General features: G+C 39.9%; 1 protein-coding gene, 1 long non-coding RNA gene and 1 pseudogene across 2 annotated transcripts in view; 2 read left to right on the plus strand and 1 right to left on the minus strand.

Moving 5' to 3' along the window:
* Positions 1-571: 571 nt before the first annotated feature.
* Positions 572-2,026, minus strand: LOC148934794 (uncharacterized; annotated as a pseudogene).
* Positions 2,027-9,521: 7,495 nt separating this feature from the next.
* On the plus strand, positions 9,522-17,231 carry LOC148934795 (uncharacterized). The gene is made up of 2 exons (XR_016140796.1): positions 9,522-13,491; positions 13,570-17,231. It is a non-coding gene; the product is annotated as an uncharacterized LOC148934795 (long non-coding RNA).
* A 212-nt stretch (positions 17,232-17,443) lies between these two features.
* Positions 17,444-20,446, plus strand: part of LOC105431211 (lanC-like protein 3 homolog) — a 34,218-nt gene continuing 31,215 nt past the window's right edge. Inside the window, exon 1 of the mRNA XM_089082960.1 lies at positions 17,444-17,769. Within this exon, the coding sequence (XP_088939086.1) occupies positions 17,587-17,769 (183 nt within the window). The 5' untranslated portion in view covers positions 17,444-17,586. The remainder of the gene's footprint in view (positions 17,770-20,446) is intronic.

The following is a 20,446-nucleotide window of genomic DNA, read 5'->3' on the forward strand; positions in this document are numbered from 1 at the left end:
GGTAATGCCATTGCGAAGACGTTGCACTCAAAGTTCTTCACGCAAAAGCAATTGTTTTTCGCGCACCAGTGATTCTTCGCGCACAAAATTATTATCGAGGCCACGAAGACGTTTCAATGATATGCCTCCACAAGACTCATTGCATGAGACTGAACGCGGCGTGTCAAGAGAAGCGCCGATACTCCGGCTGCTATAAACAAATCGGGGAGACTTATGATGACTTTTTTTCGTAGAAATCGACGTACGTGTCGCGGCGTGTCAAGAGAAGCGCCGATACTCCGGCTGCTATAAACAAATCGAGGAGACCTATGATGATGATGATGTTCCGATTTAGACAAAAAAATTGTCGATGATATATAATAGGTCATGGGGTGTGCAGAATCACAGTAGATGGATTTTTTAAATCGTGATTCAATTTTTTTGTCATGTCCATGATCGACACACTGACCTACATTCCTGCTCGACGCGCACGAGTCACCTCGGCAAAATAAACTTCTCGGCATTATATGATAAGAAGCGGTACGTCGATCGTTAGAATTATCAATGCATGGGAAAGAAATAAAAAACATAATTTGTATATCATATTTATTTTATTCATGGTTATCTGACCACCAATTAAATAATTTGAATACATTTTGTAATGCGCAATTAGTATAGTGATATCCGCATCGCATAGTATTATCAGCACCCAGATTGTTTAGAGAATCTACGTCTTCATAATCAGCATCTAGAGTCTCGATGTACACGCGCTCATCGTCCAGAAGCAAATTCCACAGTCATTGTCGTTTTTCATGTCCCTTGACATATACGACAGCATCGTCGTCGTCGTCGTCGTCGTCTTCTTCCGTTCCAAAGGCACAGCCTTTGTAATCAAACTCTTAGCTTTGCTGTATGAAATCGTTCCGTCGTCCCATCGCAGTCTATGGTGATGACGTATCACCCAGCGTGCGTGAGACTTGTCGGCACTTGCGAGGAAATGCCATGGTATAGGGCTTGCGAAAATGTAGTGAGAGAGAACGGTCCGTTTTCTGAGAGCGGTAAACTCCTTTACAACAAACTGTCCTCCAACGAGAAAACTTTGGGTCTACAGGCAGGTCTACGAACGTTGGCACGATCATGACGAGCAATTTTTCGAGACTGCGATCGATTTCGATGTATTGTAAATTTTATTGTCTCTCTCTCTCTCATGCCAGCGATGCTCTTAGATGATCTTGCATTGGTCAACGGATTGTAGTGAACCACGCGATCGTGTATAATGAGACAGTACGCGGTGGTATTCATCGGTACGTTCTCCTTAGTTTCAAATTCCAATCTCACATCCACGGTTGCGCTCTTGACCGATTCGTTTTGTCGAGAACAATCAATGATTACGAATGGACCGTTATGTAGAAAAAACGTGACGGTGAGACTCGGCTCGAGATACTCGTATCCGTAGTAACCCTTACAGAAACGCGCATACGTTTCATACAACACGGACCATCTGTTTTTGTCGAAATCAAGATTCATATCGTTGTACGGATAACATTCCGAGTTCAGATAGAGTTTCACGTTGGTTAAGTTGCAGTCGTCGAATCGGCTCGTGTCCTCAGCCATGATATTTTTGCGACTTGTTTGCAGAGCAAAGATGTATCGCGGTTTTTCGAGCTGAGTAGCGGTCTTGATGGCCCACGAATGCTTGGTTGTACTCTGTAACAGCGGAAACTCGTACAGATTTCACGAGCGAAAAGTCATGCTCAAGTATCGTCCGCTCTCCAAAGTGCGCAGCATCGATAGTTTTTTTATCACGCTCAATAACACGTGCGGCATTCGCCATTATATCTTGAATAAGTCGACCACGAGATCCAACGCCGAATTTCCCATCAGGCAATTGTCGTTACGCGATCGTATCAAGATCAACTCGTGACGAGCGTTGATTATCACGCGTCTGTGATCCTCGCAAAATCCCAACAATGCGTAGAGAGGTACGTAAAAGTTAAACTAAATCCATCCGCGCTAGTATGCGCATCCCAGACGGCATTCCTCAGATTCACGCTTCTGTCGGATGATGTCGTTATGTAATGTTTGAGCGTGCTGGTTACGCCCACGTTTCTGTTACGATCAATCTCCACATCATCAAGCTCGTATCGAATCTCATCGAACAGGAACGCGATAAAATTATTTTCCAACACCACATCAGATCCTTCGACAACTCTGTTCTTCGTTAGTTTTCCCTCGATATATAGAAAGCTTTCGTACGGCAATGTGTACAGATCCTGTTGCTGTATAGGTATTCTTATCTCATCGCTGTACCCGAACGTCGTATTGGCGAACGGGTTGTACGCATGAGTCTCAACCTTAACGATGCGATCGTCGAAGATTGGCTCGTCTTCGATGTTTAAGATATCAGTCATTTCATAAGTTGCGCACCACGAATCCTAAAGCTTGTAAAAATTTAACGTTCGACGCATTAAGTTTCTTCCTCTTCTTGACGCAGCCGGATGAGCGAATATTGTCGATCGATGTTTTCTTTGTAAAAGATGCGTTATCTCTCTGCGTATGCTTCGCTTTGTTCAACACGAGCATCTCAAATGTCACGCTCGCGTTATCGCTGTCGCCGTCGTACGTGAAATCTGACGGTGATCTCTTCTCCTCTGAAATCGAGCAATCGTCTGTTCTGGTCAACAATGCGTATCGTTAGCTCCGTAATGCTCCGTACGATGACTGGCAGGTAAATGATCTGCATCAGCCTTTCCGATACCTTATATCCTGGCGGCACGCTCGGCGAAAATTCGTGTATCGTGTGCACACTTTTGTCGTTGCTGTATGCGCCCGGGGTCATGTTGCACTCTACATGGATAATGTTTACATTCATTATGTTGATCGACACGTCCGATTCATGCCACCTTCGCGGTTGCAGTATACGCCTCGAGAAACCCAGCAGCGATCCATTGTTATGAGACTTGTTAAAGTTTATTCTGTAGGCGCATTTAATCTCACACCTCATCGTGTTGTAATTTGCGCGGAGCACTATCAGGTATTCTCCAATCTCGTCATCGCCGCGCGCGGTGTTACCAGCGTTACCCTCGGACGCGTCGCGTCGCGGACGTTTCCGTAAAATCTCACGTTTCAAAAATTCATTTATGGCATGCAGTTCATACAACCCCTCGGGAATCGTAATTTCTGCATCGTCTTTGCCAAAATAAAATGTATTGTTCGAAGCGTTTACATTCGGTATCGTGTGATAAGTCTCCAAAATTATTAGACCAAGCTCGTAGTCATCGTCGCTCAAATCTATGGCTGGAGAGTAATTTGTCGCGAGAACGCTGCTCTTCCCGCTCAGCGTAAGCGTCAGCGACATGTTGAAAAAAGCGTTATACTGGGCGAATACTGAGACGCCGCGACATTTTGTTGGACTTTATAAATTCACGCGCGTCGACCGTTTTGGAGAAGAAACCACAAGCACAGCTGTCCGCAGACGCTCTGATCGTACGTCTGATAGGACGTTCGATTGTACTCTATCGTAGCATCGTCTCCGAAATATCGTATCAGTTCTTTGGGCGGTCGAAGATTACCAAAACTGTCAAAGTCAACTGTCAAACACAACGCGATTGTTTCTCTTTGCGTACGCTACCCAATACCGGGGCCCGTCGTGTCGTCCAGATTTACGATACCATTTTCGTTTCGACGCGCGCCGCTAATCGGTAATGCGTCACGCATGAAAACACCTCTAAAGTACGGTACGCGCATACGCTTCGCCAGCTGGTCCAATTGTACGTTGGTAGTTACACCCGTAAGTATTTTTATTGTCTCTTTGGCGATATTTTTTCTTTTTTTCTTTTTTTCGCTGTTACGCCTCGTCCGCCTTTGTACGGAGCGAGATACAGTCCTCGTCCGTATTTGTACGGAGCGAGATACAGTCCCTGTCCGCGCGTTTCTATCGCGCGACGTTGCAGTTCCTCGAGTTGACGTTGCGCGACTTTCCTGTCGTTTATCGCTTTCGCCACGCTGGCCGCTCCGCCGATTAAGAACCCGAGAGCGCCCAAAATTGGCAAAATCGGTAACACACCATCTCGTTTCGCCGTTGGAAGTATTCGTTTCTTTTTTTTGCCGGTTTTTTTCTTCGCCTTCATACCTATGCCGATCTTGGTCTTGGCTTTCATCGCTGCCCAAACGGCTGCAGCTGCAACTTTCTCGCCCAGAGCCGAATCTCTCGCGATGACGCGTCCTAAGGCTTTATCGGCGAGTACCTTGTCCGCCGCGTGTCTGTCGGTGAGATCGTTGCTCTGAGAATACGCAATGTCGTGTTCACGGCACGCCGCGTCCAGTGGATTTATGCCCGTTTCACCTCTGGCTAATCGCTTTTTCAGCCGAATACCCGCAAAACTGATAGCCGGGGATATGTAGTTCGAAAGGAAGCGCGTTTATCGCTCGATTGAGCAGACCTCCAATGTAGCCTTCGTTTGACGCTGCTGCTGGCATAGGCCACAATCCTTTATCTTCGGTGCAGGACCGTCTATATGATTTCGATCCCACGATTGATTATAATGCTCGACGCAGCGACGATAGGTTTGAACCTCCAAATCTGCCTTTATATACTCCGGAAGCTTGTTCCATACGTGATCGATATAATTACCACACACGTGTAACAGTACGACCTTCGGTATATATTGCAACTGCTCAGTGCTCAAATCCCGAAAATCGGAGGGATGCGACAGCGCGAGATACATTTTTGCTACTGAGCGATTCGTGGTTTCGCGCGTCTATAAATAGGCGTTCGATCGAAGCTTAGATAACGCAGTGCGAACATGAAATTTGTACGGCAGCCGCTGACGATACGCGTCGCGAACTGTGACGAGAGAGCGCGAATGATGGGAGACATCGCAACGGAGCGCAAGCACGGTGAAATGTTACCGAGTACTGTACGCTCCATCATTTGCGGGCCGTCGAATTGTGATAAAACCAACGTTCTCATAAGCTTGCTCGAGAGTCCGCACGGTGTACGTTTCGAGAACGTGTACGTATACTCAAAATCGCTGCAACAACCGAAATATTGGTACTTGGAAAATTTACTAACATCGATAGAAGAAATCGGCTACTTTACGTTCTTCAACAACAGTGACATCATTCCACCGAGCGAGACACGTCCCAATTCGATCTTCGTCTTCGATAACGTTGCGTGCGATAAGCAAGATGCTGTGAGAGAATACTTTTCGATGGGCCGCCACTCGAACGTCGATTGCTTCTATCTCTGTCAGACGTACGCGAGGATATCTGATACGCGACAATGCGAACCTGCTGATTCTATTCAAACAGGATGGTACCAACTTGAAACATGTTTACAACGATCACGTGAATACCGACATGTCATACGATGAATTCTGTGCGTTATGCCGCGATTGTTGGCAGCGCGAATATGGATTTCTAGTAATAGATAAGGACAGTTCGCTTATCAATGGGCGATACAGAAAGGAATTTAATACGTTCGCGGTACCGTAACGTGGTTAATCGATACGTCAAGCAGGCAACATGGATAACACCAAAGATCGCGAGAAAATAGCGAAACAGATTGCGAAAACGAGCGATTCGATTCGTAAAAAATATCGCGCTTTAAAAATTGGTAAAATAGCTGAAGATACAGCGTTGGAGAAACGCTTCAAGCCCATCGTCGAACCTCTAAAACAGATTGTTGAAAAAACCGAGGAATCTCAATCGATTGAAAGAGAAGCAAAGGATCTCGGTATTAAGAAAAAACAAAAACATGAAGACAGCAATGACGACAACGATAACGATATTACTACTACTGACAAGGATTCATATTGGACGGATGTTGGATGGTTGAAATTAATGCCGCAGTCTAAAAAACGACGTACAACGAAAGAATTGAAAGCCGCGTCAGATTTACTCGTGTTCGAGTCTCTACAACCATCGAAAAACCCACCGAAAGAACCACCGCTGTTCCTGCAAAAGGAAGATGTTTTCGAAACAAAAGACGTCAGTGAACCGTCATTCGAAACAACCATCAAACAGAGTCTGCAAACGCAACAAGGTCGAGAGGCGTTGCATAATCAGCTGGGACATTAGGGCAAAAGTACATAAGCCCTTTCCTCAATGATAATGGAAAAAACGATACATTTGATCGCGTATACGGTGTTTATTTCGATAAAAACAGTGATGCGATGCTTGGTGACAAGAAATTTGACGTTGACAAAAATGATTCCATAATCATAGACAATGTGAGATACAATGGTACACCAGGATTGTACGAATTGATCTTCAAGAGACTTCCCGATGACGCGGTTTTTACCGAGGATGACAAATAAACGTATAAAAGTATATTGTTAACAACAAATGCTCATAGACGTGGTCACAGCGCTCATAATCCCATCAAGGGCAATAGAGGACTCCGATTGCTCGACGCTTCGCACCGAGCTGATGACAACGCTCACAACGAGATGCTGTCGATCATCGAGGAACTTCGCGAAGCCGGCATTATTATAAATTAATCGCGTATCGACGAAACGAGCCAGTCGATTAACGTTAGTGAGAAAAAAAACAATTTTAAATTGTATATCTTATTTACTATTAAACATTATCGAAACATGCGATCCGATGGACGTGAAAAAAATGTTAGCTCCGAGAGGCAATGACTCGTTGAGGAATTGCACGCTCCGGCGAGGAGAAATTTTCCGCGAAGACGTGTCATAATTCGGGGATACGACGATCTGTTGTAGGCTGACATCGTCGAGATGCGTCCATACTCGAGTTTCAACAGAGGTCATCACTACATACTCACCGTCATCGATGCGTTGAGCAAGTACGCCTGGGCCGTACCGCTCAAGAGCAAGGTCGGAAGCGAGACGGCTAACGCTATCGCTAAGATAATTCGAGAGAGCAGAAGATGCCCGAGAAACTTGCAAACGGATATGGGAAAGGAATTTTACAATGCCGATATGCAAAAACTCTTGAAAAAACACAATCATTAATCCACGTTAATCATTATTCCACGTATACGGTGTTGAAGGCATCGATCGTCGAGCGATTCAATCACATCCTTAAGAACGACATGTGGAAGATGTTTACGCTCAACGGCACTTACAAGTGGGTCGACGCGCTACCGCATCTCGTGTCATATTACAACGTGCGCAAGCATCGCACTATCGGCATGCGATCCGTTGACGTAACTCCCGCGATCGCCAAAAGACTCTTGGATACAGTATACAGCGCGATAAAGATCGCAGATCCAAAATTCAAAGTAGGCGAATCGGTACGCATGAGCAAGTACAAGACAATTTTCGAAAAAATTTACACGCCAAATTGGACCACCGAGGTGTTTAAGATCGTTAAAGTGCAGCGTACTAATCTCGTAACTTATCTGCTCGAAGACTATCGCGGAAAACCGGTCGCGTTCTACGAGCACGAATTGCATCGCGCGACTCATCCGGACGTGTATCTCGTGGAGAAAGTATTACGCAGGAAGAGAGACAAGGTTTACGTCAAGTGGCTGGAATTCGATAGATCGCATAACTCATGGATAAACAAAAGCAGTGTGATTTAATTAATTTTTCTTATTTTTATAATGTATTAAAAAAATAAATATACACTGTATACATGTATACAAAGAGTTTTTATTATTTTTTTCTTCCATTACATTTTTTAAACTATACATGTATGCAATTTACGAGAACACATGTAAAACTACATGTATTATAAACAATATAAGTATTAAGCCGAGTATACATTAAATAAATCGAAGAGAGAATTAAAGCTAATTCCTCAGCAAGCAGGATCTTGGTTACTATTATAAATTTTATATATAAAATAAATTTGAACAGCTAAATTTTATTATAAAACTACATATAAAAACTACAAAAAATACATACATCTATACTACATATATAATAATATCGTATAAAACTACAAGAATACATACGTTCATACATACGTACATAGATATGATACATAGGTACGTACATACATACATGTATATATGCATACATATAACTATATAAAAAATATAAAAATATATGTACATTGTATAAATATGTATATATATATATATATATATATATATATATATATATATACATATATATATTACAATGGAATCCGCCAATGTCCCCACGGTAACGTCTCCGTCGAATCCGGTACGATGTATCGTTGTCATACGGACTCAGAGCGATTTTCGACTCGGACACTATATACTTGGTGTAGCTTGGATCTTATACACGATTGGCGACGAGTCATTTTGATCTCTTCATTCAAGCACCGCGTATAATCGTCGAACGTTATTGTTTGCGTTACGACGTTATTCTTTACACCTTTCGTCTTTTTAATATCTTTACTGCCGTCCACCCTCATCGCGTACATCTTCGCTCTGAGTCCGACAAATTCCGTCATTATCGCACTGTTATTCTCATCCTTCATTAGACCGGGTACTTTTTTATTCGCGAGAGGCATCCCATACGCGTTGTCCGGTGGATAATCGCTCGTATCGAATCTAGCGATATCGCGTTTCATCGTCTCGTACACATTCGATGTGGTATATGAGACTGTCGTATCGATGTACATTACTTTACATTTCTCGCGATACAGCGGTGACATGTATTCGTAGTGAAATTCGTACAAGCAGATTTTCGATATGTCGAGTATACATATACCCACGTAAATCGGCTTGTTGAATTTTACCTCGAGTTTACGCAGTTCGACGGCGATTAAGTTTTCCGCAAAGACGCTGCGGCTGTGGAAATTTGGTTTCGCGATCATTGCCTCCGCGCCGTACCGTCCGTCCCATTTGGTCAAAAGTTTAACATCGACGTGATTGTGCACATTTTCCATTGTTTTACCGAATACCGCGTTGTTCATTAATTTGTACAAATTTTTCTCAAAATTATTTTTCGCGTACGTTCTAAAATGTATATTGAGTTCGATGTCGCGGAGCCAGGCGGATTGAGCAAATTGTAATACGCGATGTATCTTTGCGATACGAAGATCATGGCGCGTACATTGCTGTAGGTTGCGATAATAGATGATACCGCTTCTTATCGTATAACGTCGCGAGAAGTTTATCCTGCCGCGTGCCGGGTGATTTATGGCGCGTCGGACAGAAAGGTAGGTCAGTGTGTCGATCGTGTCGATCGTGCAAATGATGCGGATACTCGAGATCGACCTCGAGAATATAACCCGTAGATGAATCCGGAGCGATCGCGCTCGCGTCAAAGTTTTCAACGTCTTCCATCCATCGAAATTCGGCATAGGGCAACGGTTGACACATCGCCCATCCGTACAGATTGTTCACGTCATAATACATCAAATATGACGACGGTTTCGACGGGTCGTATGAACGCATGTACTTGTTATTGACCTGCGCGTATCTGCCGGAACATTGACTGAGATCGCCGCGTATACCGCGTTCGATAAACATAATCATATCGATGTCGGTGAGCAACTCAAATTTTACGCGCGTATGTTTCAACATGGCGTTCCACGTGAAACCTGGCAATGTGTAGTAATGCGCGAGATCGAGTCTATAACTCGCGACGCAACTTTCGCGGAAATTTTCGAAAACGTTGGCCAATAACAAGACATCAGTCTTGAGATATATAGATCGCTGTATTCACCGAGCGTTCGGATGGAGAACCGCTGCCAGATGTTCGCGGCGTGCGCGTAATCGTTCTCCGACATCGTGTCACCGGTCAATGAGCTATAGAACGATTCACGCGATGGTAGGCGCGTGTCCTGCAGCTTGTCCGCGCGATCCACGTATTCGTACGGAAAGACACTTTTGCGCGTCAACAAGTTAAAATTTTCGTTTGAGACCGTGGAAAATTCGGAACGTAAAATTTTTAATTTTTCTTTCGTTAGAAAAGATGTCAATTTATCAAGGCTGGTATTTAAAAACTTGTACGAATCTATGAACCGCAAACGTACGCAATCTCATGAATCTGATCTCTCGGTGGTATCTTTAACGTGTTTTGTAAACGAAATATATTTTTCTTTTGTTATCAGCAGCACGTCCTGCCTTCGAACGCCGTAGCTATTTCCGTGATGATAAAGTGCGCGTCATAACCGGATAAGTTGTGAAATACTATAGGAATGCAATATGAATCTTTATAATTTAGATTACAATTTGAGTGCGGAACCACAATAACGATCGGTAAGATGGCAATGATCGCGTACCCACGTGTCGTCCGACGCAAATGATTTCTCGCAAATGTGACAACGCATCGCGTTACGATATGCCTCCCACTGCTCTCTCGACAACATTTCCACACAACGTTTGGGGACATTCGCGGATAACAGAATTTTTACTTGATGCGCCAAATCTTCGAGTTGCCGAACGAACCACGCAACGCAATCTTCGTCGCGACGAAATCGATATACTGATAACGCGTCGTCGTACGAGTATCGCACGTAGTATCCGATGCTAAATACCTCGTGCTGCTAGTAGGTGTACGATGCGTCTTCCTTCTCTGCCGGTTCCGTTCGCCGTAATACGCACTCCAAGTTTGCGTAAACGATGAATGGAAGTCGTTCCTTATTCGTGTGGTTCTTGAATTCGAGCCACTTGTCGTCCTCGCTCGGATGGCGCAATCGTTCATTTTTTCGCAGTTCGTTGTATGTGACTGCACATGTTCGTCTTTCAGACGAACTGAAATGAATGTAGGCATCTACAAACGGAAAATATGATTTTTTAATAAACAATTTTATAAGAGAATTTTATAAGAGAAATAATAAAATTTGTTAAAATACATACCGGTCGCAAAAGTATTTTTTGTGTTCTTTTTTACTCAGTTGCGAGCTCACAAGACGGGACAGATCTTTGATGTACGCAAAGTGCCCCGCGTTGTCGTCGCGCGGATCCTGCACGTACAATAGATTTGCGTGCTTCTCCATCTTCCTTGATGTCAGCCATATCGGAAGAATCTCCTTTCCTCCCTCGAAGTCGTAAACATTGATTGAGATGTCATTGATTCGTTCAAACTTCTTTATTTGATCTAACGTCATCGGAAACGTAATGTCTTGCAAATTTAACACTGCCGTATAATGCGGGTACGACAATTCCCGATTTGTATTCCTTTCAGCCGGATGCAGAGCCACGATCACCGACCACGCGAAACACGCATTGTTCTTGGATCGTACATTGATCACCGCTCGCTTTAACATAATTTCTCCCGGTAATTCGATGTAACATCCCGCGTGCACTGGATTATATTTGTTCACGTTTACAGTCAAATTTAGAATTCGCGACAACGCCCATCCACTGTCGTGTTCTTGGAATTCTTCGAGCGACGCCAAACGTGGGTTCGATAACGTACTGCTCGTACCACTCGTCCAAATTTGACACGGAAAGAGTTCACTATTTTTAGTGTTTATACTTTTGTTCGCGTGTTTATCGCCTGTCACAAACTCGCCGTTAAATGCAGTGTTTACTTTCACACTATCGTGTCTTTGTACAATGTCTCGCACTCGTTCGAGCAGTACATCACCAGCGTCTTCTAAAAATTGTCGCGGCTCGATATAGTCCACATTGATCACCGCATCAGTCATATACGGCTTTCAAATGCCGTATCGATTTCTCGCCAAACGAGAGATCCATTGTCTCTACTAGTGCTCGCGTACTCACCACCAACGTGCACGAAACGTCTTTCTAGTTGTACTTTTGCACCCGCGAGTCGCGCGATCCTCGCCACCGCAGATTGTTTATTTGCAACGGTGAGAGAAATATGGAACACCTAGAGCGAGTGGAACGCGAGCTGCCGGAGCAGTGCAGTCAAGTCGCTACCTTGGTGGAGTGTTTCGCGTGGTTGCAACGATGTGAGGAGTGCATCGAACAACTCGAGGAACTTAGCCGTGTTAAGCGTCCTCGACTCACCGTTGGTGGTGAGTACGCGAGCACTAGTAGAGACAATGGATCTCTCATTTGGCGAGAAATCGATACGGCATTTGAAAGCCGTATATTGACTGGTGCGGTGATCAATGTGGACTATATCGAGCCACGACAATTTTTAGAAGACGCTGGTGGTGTAGTGCTCGAACGAGTGCGAGACAATTTTACATTTTTTTACTTTCTTTTTTTCTTTTCTCTATAGCTGCTTTAACTCGAAGCCAATATATAAAGCGTTGTATTTCCGACATGTCCGGAGATTGATGGGAATAGAACAACTATATATGATTATCCTCGCTTCTTGGAATTATCTCTGCTACTTTTTGCCGCGAGAGAAGTAGTAATATATTGTATGCGTGTCATCTATAATGATAATATGTGCATGCTTCCAGAATTATTTCCGCTCTCTCAGAAGGAGCGGAGAAGCAGAGAGTCGAATTGTAGCGGTCCTTAACTCTTGGACGAGGAATCGGGAAATGGGGAGTTAGGGTATAGTGTCTCTTTATAAAATACACCGCCACGTTCACTGGTAGATGAGAGATTGAGTCCCATAACGGAGAACTTGTTAATTTTTCCAATGACCTTTCCATATTGTTTTTATATCACATCACACTCTTCCACGGAGCACTTGCATATGACTCGTTCACAATGTTGTCTTTTTTCAATTTGTGCAAGTTGGGCACATGTTGCATGGCATTATCACACAGACGGACTGTTGGCAATTGGAGCAAAATCGGCTGTTTAGCGCATTGAGCGCGTGCTTCCTAACGACATACAATACTTCAATGTCAGTGTCTGCCAGACGAACCATGCATTCGGCACAGAGAGTTAGTGCACCACCCATTGAATAATAAAATTGTATTGAACAATACTTTTTATTATTATTCAACGCAAGGAGTTCCGAACGGGTAACAATTTTTTCTGCGTAATCCGTAAGGTCATCACTTTGATCACTTAAGTAATTGCTATCGTCAGACAATGCGTGCTCTTCAATATCAATGTCAATATTGTCAATATTGTCAATCTCCATTTCTTCTTCATTTTCAAACACTTTGTCCACTATATTCACAAAGTCTTCCTCATCCATATTAAACACATTTTCTATATTTAACACATTATCCATTTTCACCGTCAACTATTTTTTTCACACACATTTGACTTCCAATATCTACTGTGATCCTGCACACCCCATGACCCATTATATATCATCGACAATTTTTTTGTCCCTTTGTCGGAGCATCATCATAGGTCTCCCCAATTTGTTTATAGCAGCCGGAGTATCGGCGCTTCTCTTGACACGCCGCGACACGTACGTCAATTTCTACGAAAAGCTATCTTTTCGCGGGCTCTTCCTAGAAAAAAATTTGAACGTCATCGCGCTCCTTTGCGAACATGTCGCTACATGTTTGATTGCAACAATGAAATTCCTAGAAAAAAGGGGGGAGAGGAAGGAGGGAGGAGGGATTAACGATTTGCCATGTCAAAAATTTACGCGATCAGTCCTCCATCGAACGATCTGCACGACAAAAAAGGTACTCCGTTCCTCCATTCGAACAACACGCAATGTATTCCGCCAAAGGAAGCAGCGCACCGTACAATGGCGAAAAACAAAAGAAGGAATGTAACGCGTAAGTTTCAACTGCATTTTTTTAATTTTTTTCTCTTTTTTTCAATATTGTGCAATATTATATATTTAATTTCCACAGTATTTCGGTGAAGCGTCGCGCGGTGCGCTTACTGAGCAGACGTTACACTCTGACGGCCACGGGTTACAAATATTTGGAAATTGGAATCAATGTTGGTTCACCGAGCTACGTGGAGATCGCTCTGGGAGATCATCGGGGACAGGAATTGATACTGTCTCTCGAAACGTGGAAGGGACTCTACGAGCAGCGATGGAATATTTATTAAAGTGCTGCTAAACAATTACAAAGACAATTTTATAAGCGTCGGACCGTTAACCGTCAGAATTTGTCTGATGAACGACGTTACACTCGTACGTTTTGAATCTTTGAACGTACGCGTAACGATGATCGAATCGACGTTACGTCGAATGTTTGCTCTGAACGAATGTATCGATGTGACGTTCGATCGACTCGTCAGATTCGTCGATACGATCGATACTAAGTATAAGCGATTCTCCAACATCGCGTCTGTTGTAACAGATCCCGAGGAAGTGCCGAATGCGATATGCGATATCTTCGATAGACGTCAACTCGTCGATTGCGAGCTGTTAGCTTTAGTTTTTAGTGTATAAGAAAAAACATGTGATTAAAAAAAATTTCACACTAAAAATTCAATTTGTTTAAAAATATAAACATATATAATATGCAAAAAACATGTATTTCTTTCATTTCTTTCTTCCCCATCATAAAATAATTAGAAAAATAACATTCGCCATGAGAGAGAGAGAGAGAGAGAGAGAGAGAGAGAGAGAGAGAGAGAGAGAGAGAGAGAGCTCTTCACAAGCGAGACTCCATTGTGCGTATCACAGTTAAATAATGGGTCAAGAAAGACGGTCAAGAATTTACAAATGCTTTGAAGCATTTTTTGATTGGTGCATTTGTACAATTCTTGTTTTCTTTGTTTTCTTTGTTTTGATTGGACAATCAACACTTCGAAGCATTTGTAGTGTTACATTGACCGTATCCAATATGTTACATATTTATGAATGCATTCCGCTTTTAACATGCAATATTAAATTAAATATTAAATAAGAATAATGTGTACGTTTATTGCGATTTTGAAGTGCAAGGCATTTTCGTTTGTAAAAAGAAATACAAGTGTATGATGGGTAGAAATCTTAGTCATTTAAAATACAATGTGTAGTTTTATTGATATTTTCTAGAAAATCTGTTATACGCGAGCGAGAGTATTCTATCCTTAGTTTTTCAATAATTTAAGTCCAATTGTGTCAACATTATTTTGGCTTTAAGCGAGACTTATATATGTCTTTGTTTATTTTGAAAGAAAGATAAAAATAAATACATGTTTAAGTCTCGCTTAAAGCTAAAATAACGTTAATGCAATTGATCCTTACATAAATATTGTTTACATATTTCTTATATCCATATATAATGCATGTATTCATGCATGTTCTTTAATGCTGTACAGAATACATGAGCAAATGTCGGTAACAATTAACGATAATGGAAATGCAATGTGCTATTTTGTTTGACATTTTTTGATTTAGGGAGTATGCATATATTTTTATATAAATCATAACGCATAACGCATAAGAAGATCAACCAATCAGTTTTTTATTTTAATTATGGGTATAGAAATGAAGGATTATGATTTATTTTCTTGTACGTTATGCATTATACAAAAGTGTATGGTCTCGACCTAAGCATATCATGAAGTCGAGACCAGATCAATAAACATCTTATGTAAATAAATGGCGACTTTATACTGGATACTTATTTATCCAAACGATTTTATGCTATGCATATATAGCTATGTCATGTTTTATTTCTTTTGCGTCTGGCGGTTTTAAAATATAATATTATACTTACATGCAAACAAGAATGCGTCTATTTCAAAATCGCCCTACACATTCATTTTAATATTATTATTTTGAAACGAACTACATTCATTGGCTTAATTTATATCGATAATTTAATATGCGTATTAACTTAATATGCGTAATAACGTTCTGTTAAATTATTTTCAAAAATATGTATTAAACTGATATAATACATTTTTTTGATTAATGCTCGATTTTTTTGCTGCAATGATATTGAATTATAACGTCAAAAGCAAACAATTACATGCAAAAAGTTTCTTACGCCATATAGCTTTATTTTGTACTTTTTTTTTAAATATGTAATTTTCATGTTCTTAAAACTTGTAAAAAAATATCAAAAAGTAAAATATCTGTCCAATAGATATCACGTAAAAGTGTAAAATTGTTCTTGAAATGTAATAATACATTGCTCAATTATTTGAAATCTTCATTAGGTCCAATTGTTTCTGATATCTGAGCAGTGATCTTTATTTCAAGAATTATTTTACACTTTTATGTGATCCATTGGACAGATACCTCACTTTTTTGTATTTTTTACAAGTTTTAAAAATGTGAAAATATTATTTTTTTATGAGAAAGATACAAAATAAAGCTGTACAATGTAAAAAATTTTTTGCATGTCATTTCTCGCCTCTGAGACTATCTCTCCATGCAGTTTAACTTGCATAAGTATTTCTTGCGTCAACCAATGAATTATTTACAGTGGACGCGGTCGAGAATCGGAACGGCGCGGTTGTTTACAGCGAAATATACGCGAATATTTACAGCGGGCGCGGTCGAGAATCGGAGCGGCGCGGGTGCGGTTGAATCGGAACGTCGCAGATATGATAGCGATTCGCAGGAGAGCGGTTCGCGGATTGATTCCCGGAGAAAAGGACGGTGGAGGCCGTTCACGGCGGCGAGTGCACCGACGTATTCGGCCACGGGGCACAACTAGAAACACCTGGCGTGGCAATTGCTGTTCGTTGTGTTAAATCGAATGACGGAGGAAATATTTGATCAGTAATTCCTGGCTGAGACGAACACGCTACCTCGAGTGTTTCCAGCAAGCGGATTCGGCGGATCGGACAAGAGACAAAGATTGACTCTAGCCAGTAATTCCTGGCTGAAATTGCGTACTCGCAACCTCTTCTCAGCGGATTCTCTGTCAAGATCGAAGTAGGTTTTGTCAAAGTGAGCCCGGCGGATGATTCCGAGAATCTGTGACTAGTTGGATCGGGCTTTTTATACCCTGCAGACCGGTAATTTGGTCAATTTCGGAGAATTTCGGATTGATCCGTATTATTTTATCCTCCCCTCCCCCAACTTATTATATTAAAAATAATAATAAATAATAATAATTAAGTAATAATAAGTGTTTGTCACTCGTGTGACAATTCAAACTGCATGTTTGGGTTTCTTCGGGCACGCTCGGGTGTTTCCGCCGCATCGCGCTAAATAGCACAGATTTCCCGTACGGCCTGTAGGCCGTAATTAATATCGAAATAATTGAAAGTTTTATCGGCGCTTTTGCGCCTTTAAGCTGATGGGTGGTCAATTGACTTTCGTCTGGAGAGTATAGAATCGGACGGAATGATGCTGGGAGGGGTACATCATTACAAGATAATTCTGCAATTTTTATTATATTTATTATTGTTAACAACTCCTGTTAATAACTCCTTTTGTTTTAATCGAGTGTCTCTTACTGTCTTAATTATTGCTCGGCATGAATCAATTCCTTAATGTTATATTCTAATATCTGGCCTGACAATTATTGCTATGGCCATATATTAGCATAGCTTTATTAGGTACATGTAACTAAAGTCTGCATAACACCAAATTCTGCAGTGTGTATTCTTGCAATTGTATGATGATTGCCATGCAATTTCATGCATATTATATGTTTTAACATATCTCACTAATAATTTAATAAAATGATTGTAGCTTTCGAGCTACAAACATTGCCTCTTGAAATAATGAATTTCTTATATAATAATGAACTTCTTGATTTGATTATATTGTAGGTGATTGGGGAATCTTGGCAATAGGCGCAGTTCTTGCAGCAATCCGAAAAAATGATGAAATTGCAAATGAGTTGATAAAACGTTATATAGTAACAGGAGAGCGTTGCAAAGAAATAAACTTCTTGAAATGTGGCTCAGATGAGTTTTTTGTAGGCCGCGCCGGTTTTTTATATGGTGCTTTATGGTTGAATCGTATGATGAAAAGAATCGTCATATCATTTGATATGATGCACGAAATCGCACGAACAATTGTTATCTCAGGCAAAACATATGCGCGGGTTCACAACAGCCCATGTCCATTAATGTATGCATACTATGGCACAGAATACCTGGGTGCAGCTCATGGACTCTGCGCAATCCTGCAAATTCTTATACAGGTATTTAGAAGAAATCACGTAATAATTTGTATTAATTATTTATTAATTATTTAAGTAGGTTGTAAAATGAAAATACAATTGAATCGTCATAATGCGAAAAAAATTACTTTGAATAAAGACAAGAAAAATAATTTTTTTGAAATTGATCAATATTTGACTGTTGCGGTATTACATTCAATGAAAATTTAAATACCCATTAAAGCATAATAAAGTTATTCAATGCAACTTTCAAATATTTAAGAAAATCAAGTTTGAAATTTCTCATGTACTTTATATATCACGATTTCTTCATATTTTTTGTATTCAATAGAGTAATTAAATAAGGTAAGGTGCTTGGCTACTACGGCTAGAACACTACATGTTCGAATTTTGCTTTTTGCAATTTATTTGTTAATCTGAATGCATAGATTATTGTATAACACATTGTAAATAAATAAATGAGCATTTGTACCCGGTTTTTATATAGATTTTCTATTAAATATTTCCGGAACGACTAATAAGTATTGCGCTTTCTTTAAATGTTCTTAAAAGATTTATCGTTACACGATCTATTGTAACAGATGCTGACTATATAGAATTCATTCGTATATGGATATACCAGTTATCTGAAAACATGTTTTTCTATGTTTGGTAGCTAATTGTAAATCTTGAGCCATTGAAAACTATTACATAGAACTATTACATAGAACTATTACATAGAAAAATATTAATAATAATATTTTAAGGGGATGCTGATTATTTGTCTATATTACCGACAAAATACAGCAATTTTTGAATCGGTTTAATTTTGTATTAATTTTATTGATTTGGAAATCCTTTTCCACAATTAAATTTATGCATATGAATTTTGTGAGAACAAGAAAAATTTTTATGATTTAGATCTTTCTTATCATTTTTTTACTATTCAGAGCTGTTACTTATAAGGGAAGTTCGGCAAGTCTAAAATTCAAAAAAATCTGAAACTTTGCATAAGTATAGAGTAGAGGTCTAATTACAACTTTTTGTTGCTGATATTCAGGTTTAAGGATGAAAGCATCTCTGAAAAAAATCGATCTCTATGTTCCTAAACGAATATCGCGAAAACAATGATAAATATAAATGATAAATATGAATGAATGTTGTGAATAAAAATTTCACGATTTCATAAACACTTTACAATGATATAATTAGATTTTTCAAAATATCGAATTTTTCAAAATATCTTCATTACTTACCATTTATTTTTAAATTGAAAAATATTTTTTGCAATAAATTAAAGTTCATTTCACGCCAAATTCAGTCATATAATAAAGTTATATCCCATAAACATATTTTCGAGAAATAAGCTAAAAATACTCAAGCTATATGCATACTATCAATTTTATCAGCCCGCACGGCTTTTTCTCTCTCTCTTGCTCTCTCCCTTTTTCTTCTCTCTTTTACTCTCTCTCTCTCTCTCTCTCTCTCTCTCTCTCTCTCTCTCTCTCTCTCCCCCTCCCTCTTTCTTTCTCTGTAATTTTTTGCAATACAATATAACAATGAAATAGATGTTTGTAAATACGTAAATGATTTTTGTGTATTACACATAACTATACTGTAAAAGAACGATATTAAAGTATATTATAAGAGAATAATCAAAGTTATCGATTAAATAATTTTTTATTCAGAGCTTTGGCAAAAAAATTCAAAAGTATCGGTCTAGAACAGTGCTCGGAATTAGTTATCCTTTTCGGCCTGATTTCGAAGGCGACGCCTAGTTCTATTACCACTCGAGAGTTAACCGGCCGAGTCATCGTAGTCTTGTGCCTCAGGAATATCCTATATTAAAAATACACTCGAAATATTTTCCGCAAAATCATTAAAGCAACTTCTTTATTAAATTATTTTTATTTTTACAAATATTAAATTTTCTTTTTAACATATTTTATGTATTTTATAATATTTAATGATAATAAATACATTTAAAGTAGAATTGTTATGTACAGTGGACTCCACGATTTTTTTCTTTCCCCAAAAGCATTATTAATAATATTTTCTCTCATATAAGAATATTGGTTTCAATTTTTTATTAATAAGATAAGTAGACACAGCAAGAGAAAAGGAATTGCAACCGCTTCAACTATTCAAGTATATTAGAACGAGCTTTTTATTTAATGAGAAAAGAATATTATTAAATATTCCAAATCCTCAACTTGAATCTGTTGCAAGTCTGTATATCAAGCATAAGCATATAACGAGCACGAGCAAGATATCTAACATAAATATCTTGTCTAGTTTGCATCCTATCGTACCCTGTCTAGCTACCCCAGATTCCTAGAACCAACAGCCTTCCTCTACAAAACTCAGACTCTGAACAGCCTATAAAAACGGGGCTTTTCTGGGGCGCAAAGCCATTCTTTTTTATTTTTCATTCAGTACAGGGCAGTATTTTCAAAAGTATGGATCAGCATTTCTTAGCTCTTACTTTTCATAGAACTTGATCGTTACAATTTAATTCAGTATTATCCAGCATTCATTATTTTTATTCAAACTAAATATTTAAAAGCAGTGAAGAAGTCAACCTTCCAGAAGAACATTTAGATAATTTTTCGGCAACCTCGATCTTAATCGATTAACAGTAAGTCTTTGTGATTATGAAATAATTTCCTTACAATTTTTGAATTTTCTTTCCATCTTACTTAAAGCTACAGTTCTCTCT

Source organism: Pogonomyrmex barbatus, unplaced genomic scaffold, assembly GCF_055798465.1.
Source record: "Pogonomyrmex barbatus isolate J1 unplaced genomic scaffold, ASM5579846v1 scaffold7, whole genome shotgun sequence".
Lineage (NCBI taxonomy): Eukaryota > Metazoa > Arthropoda > Insecta > Hymenoptera > Formicidae > Pogonomyrmex > Pogonomyrmex barbatus.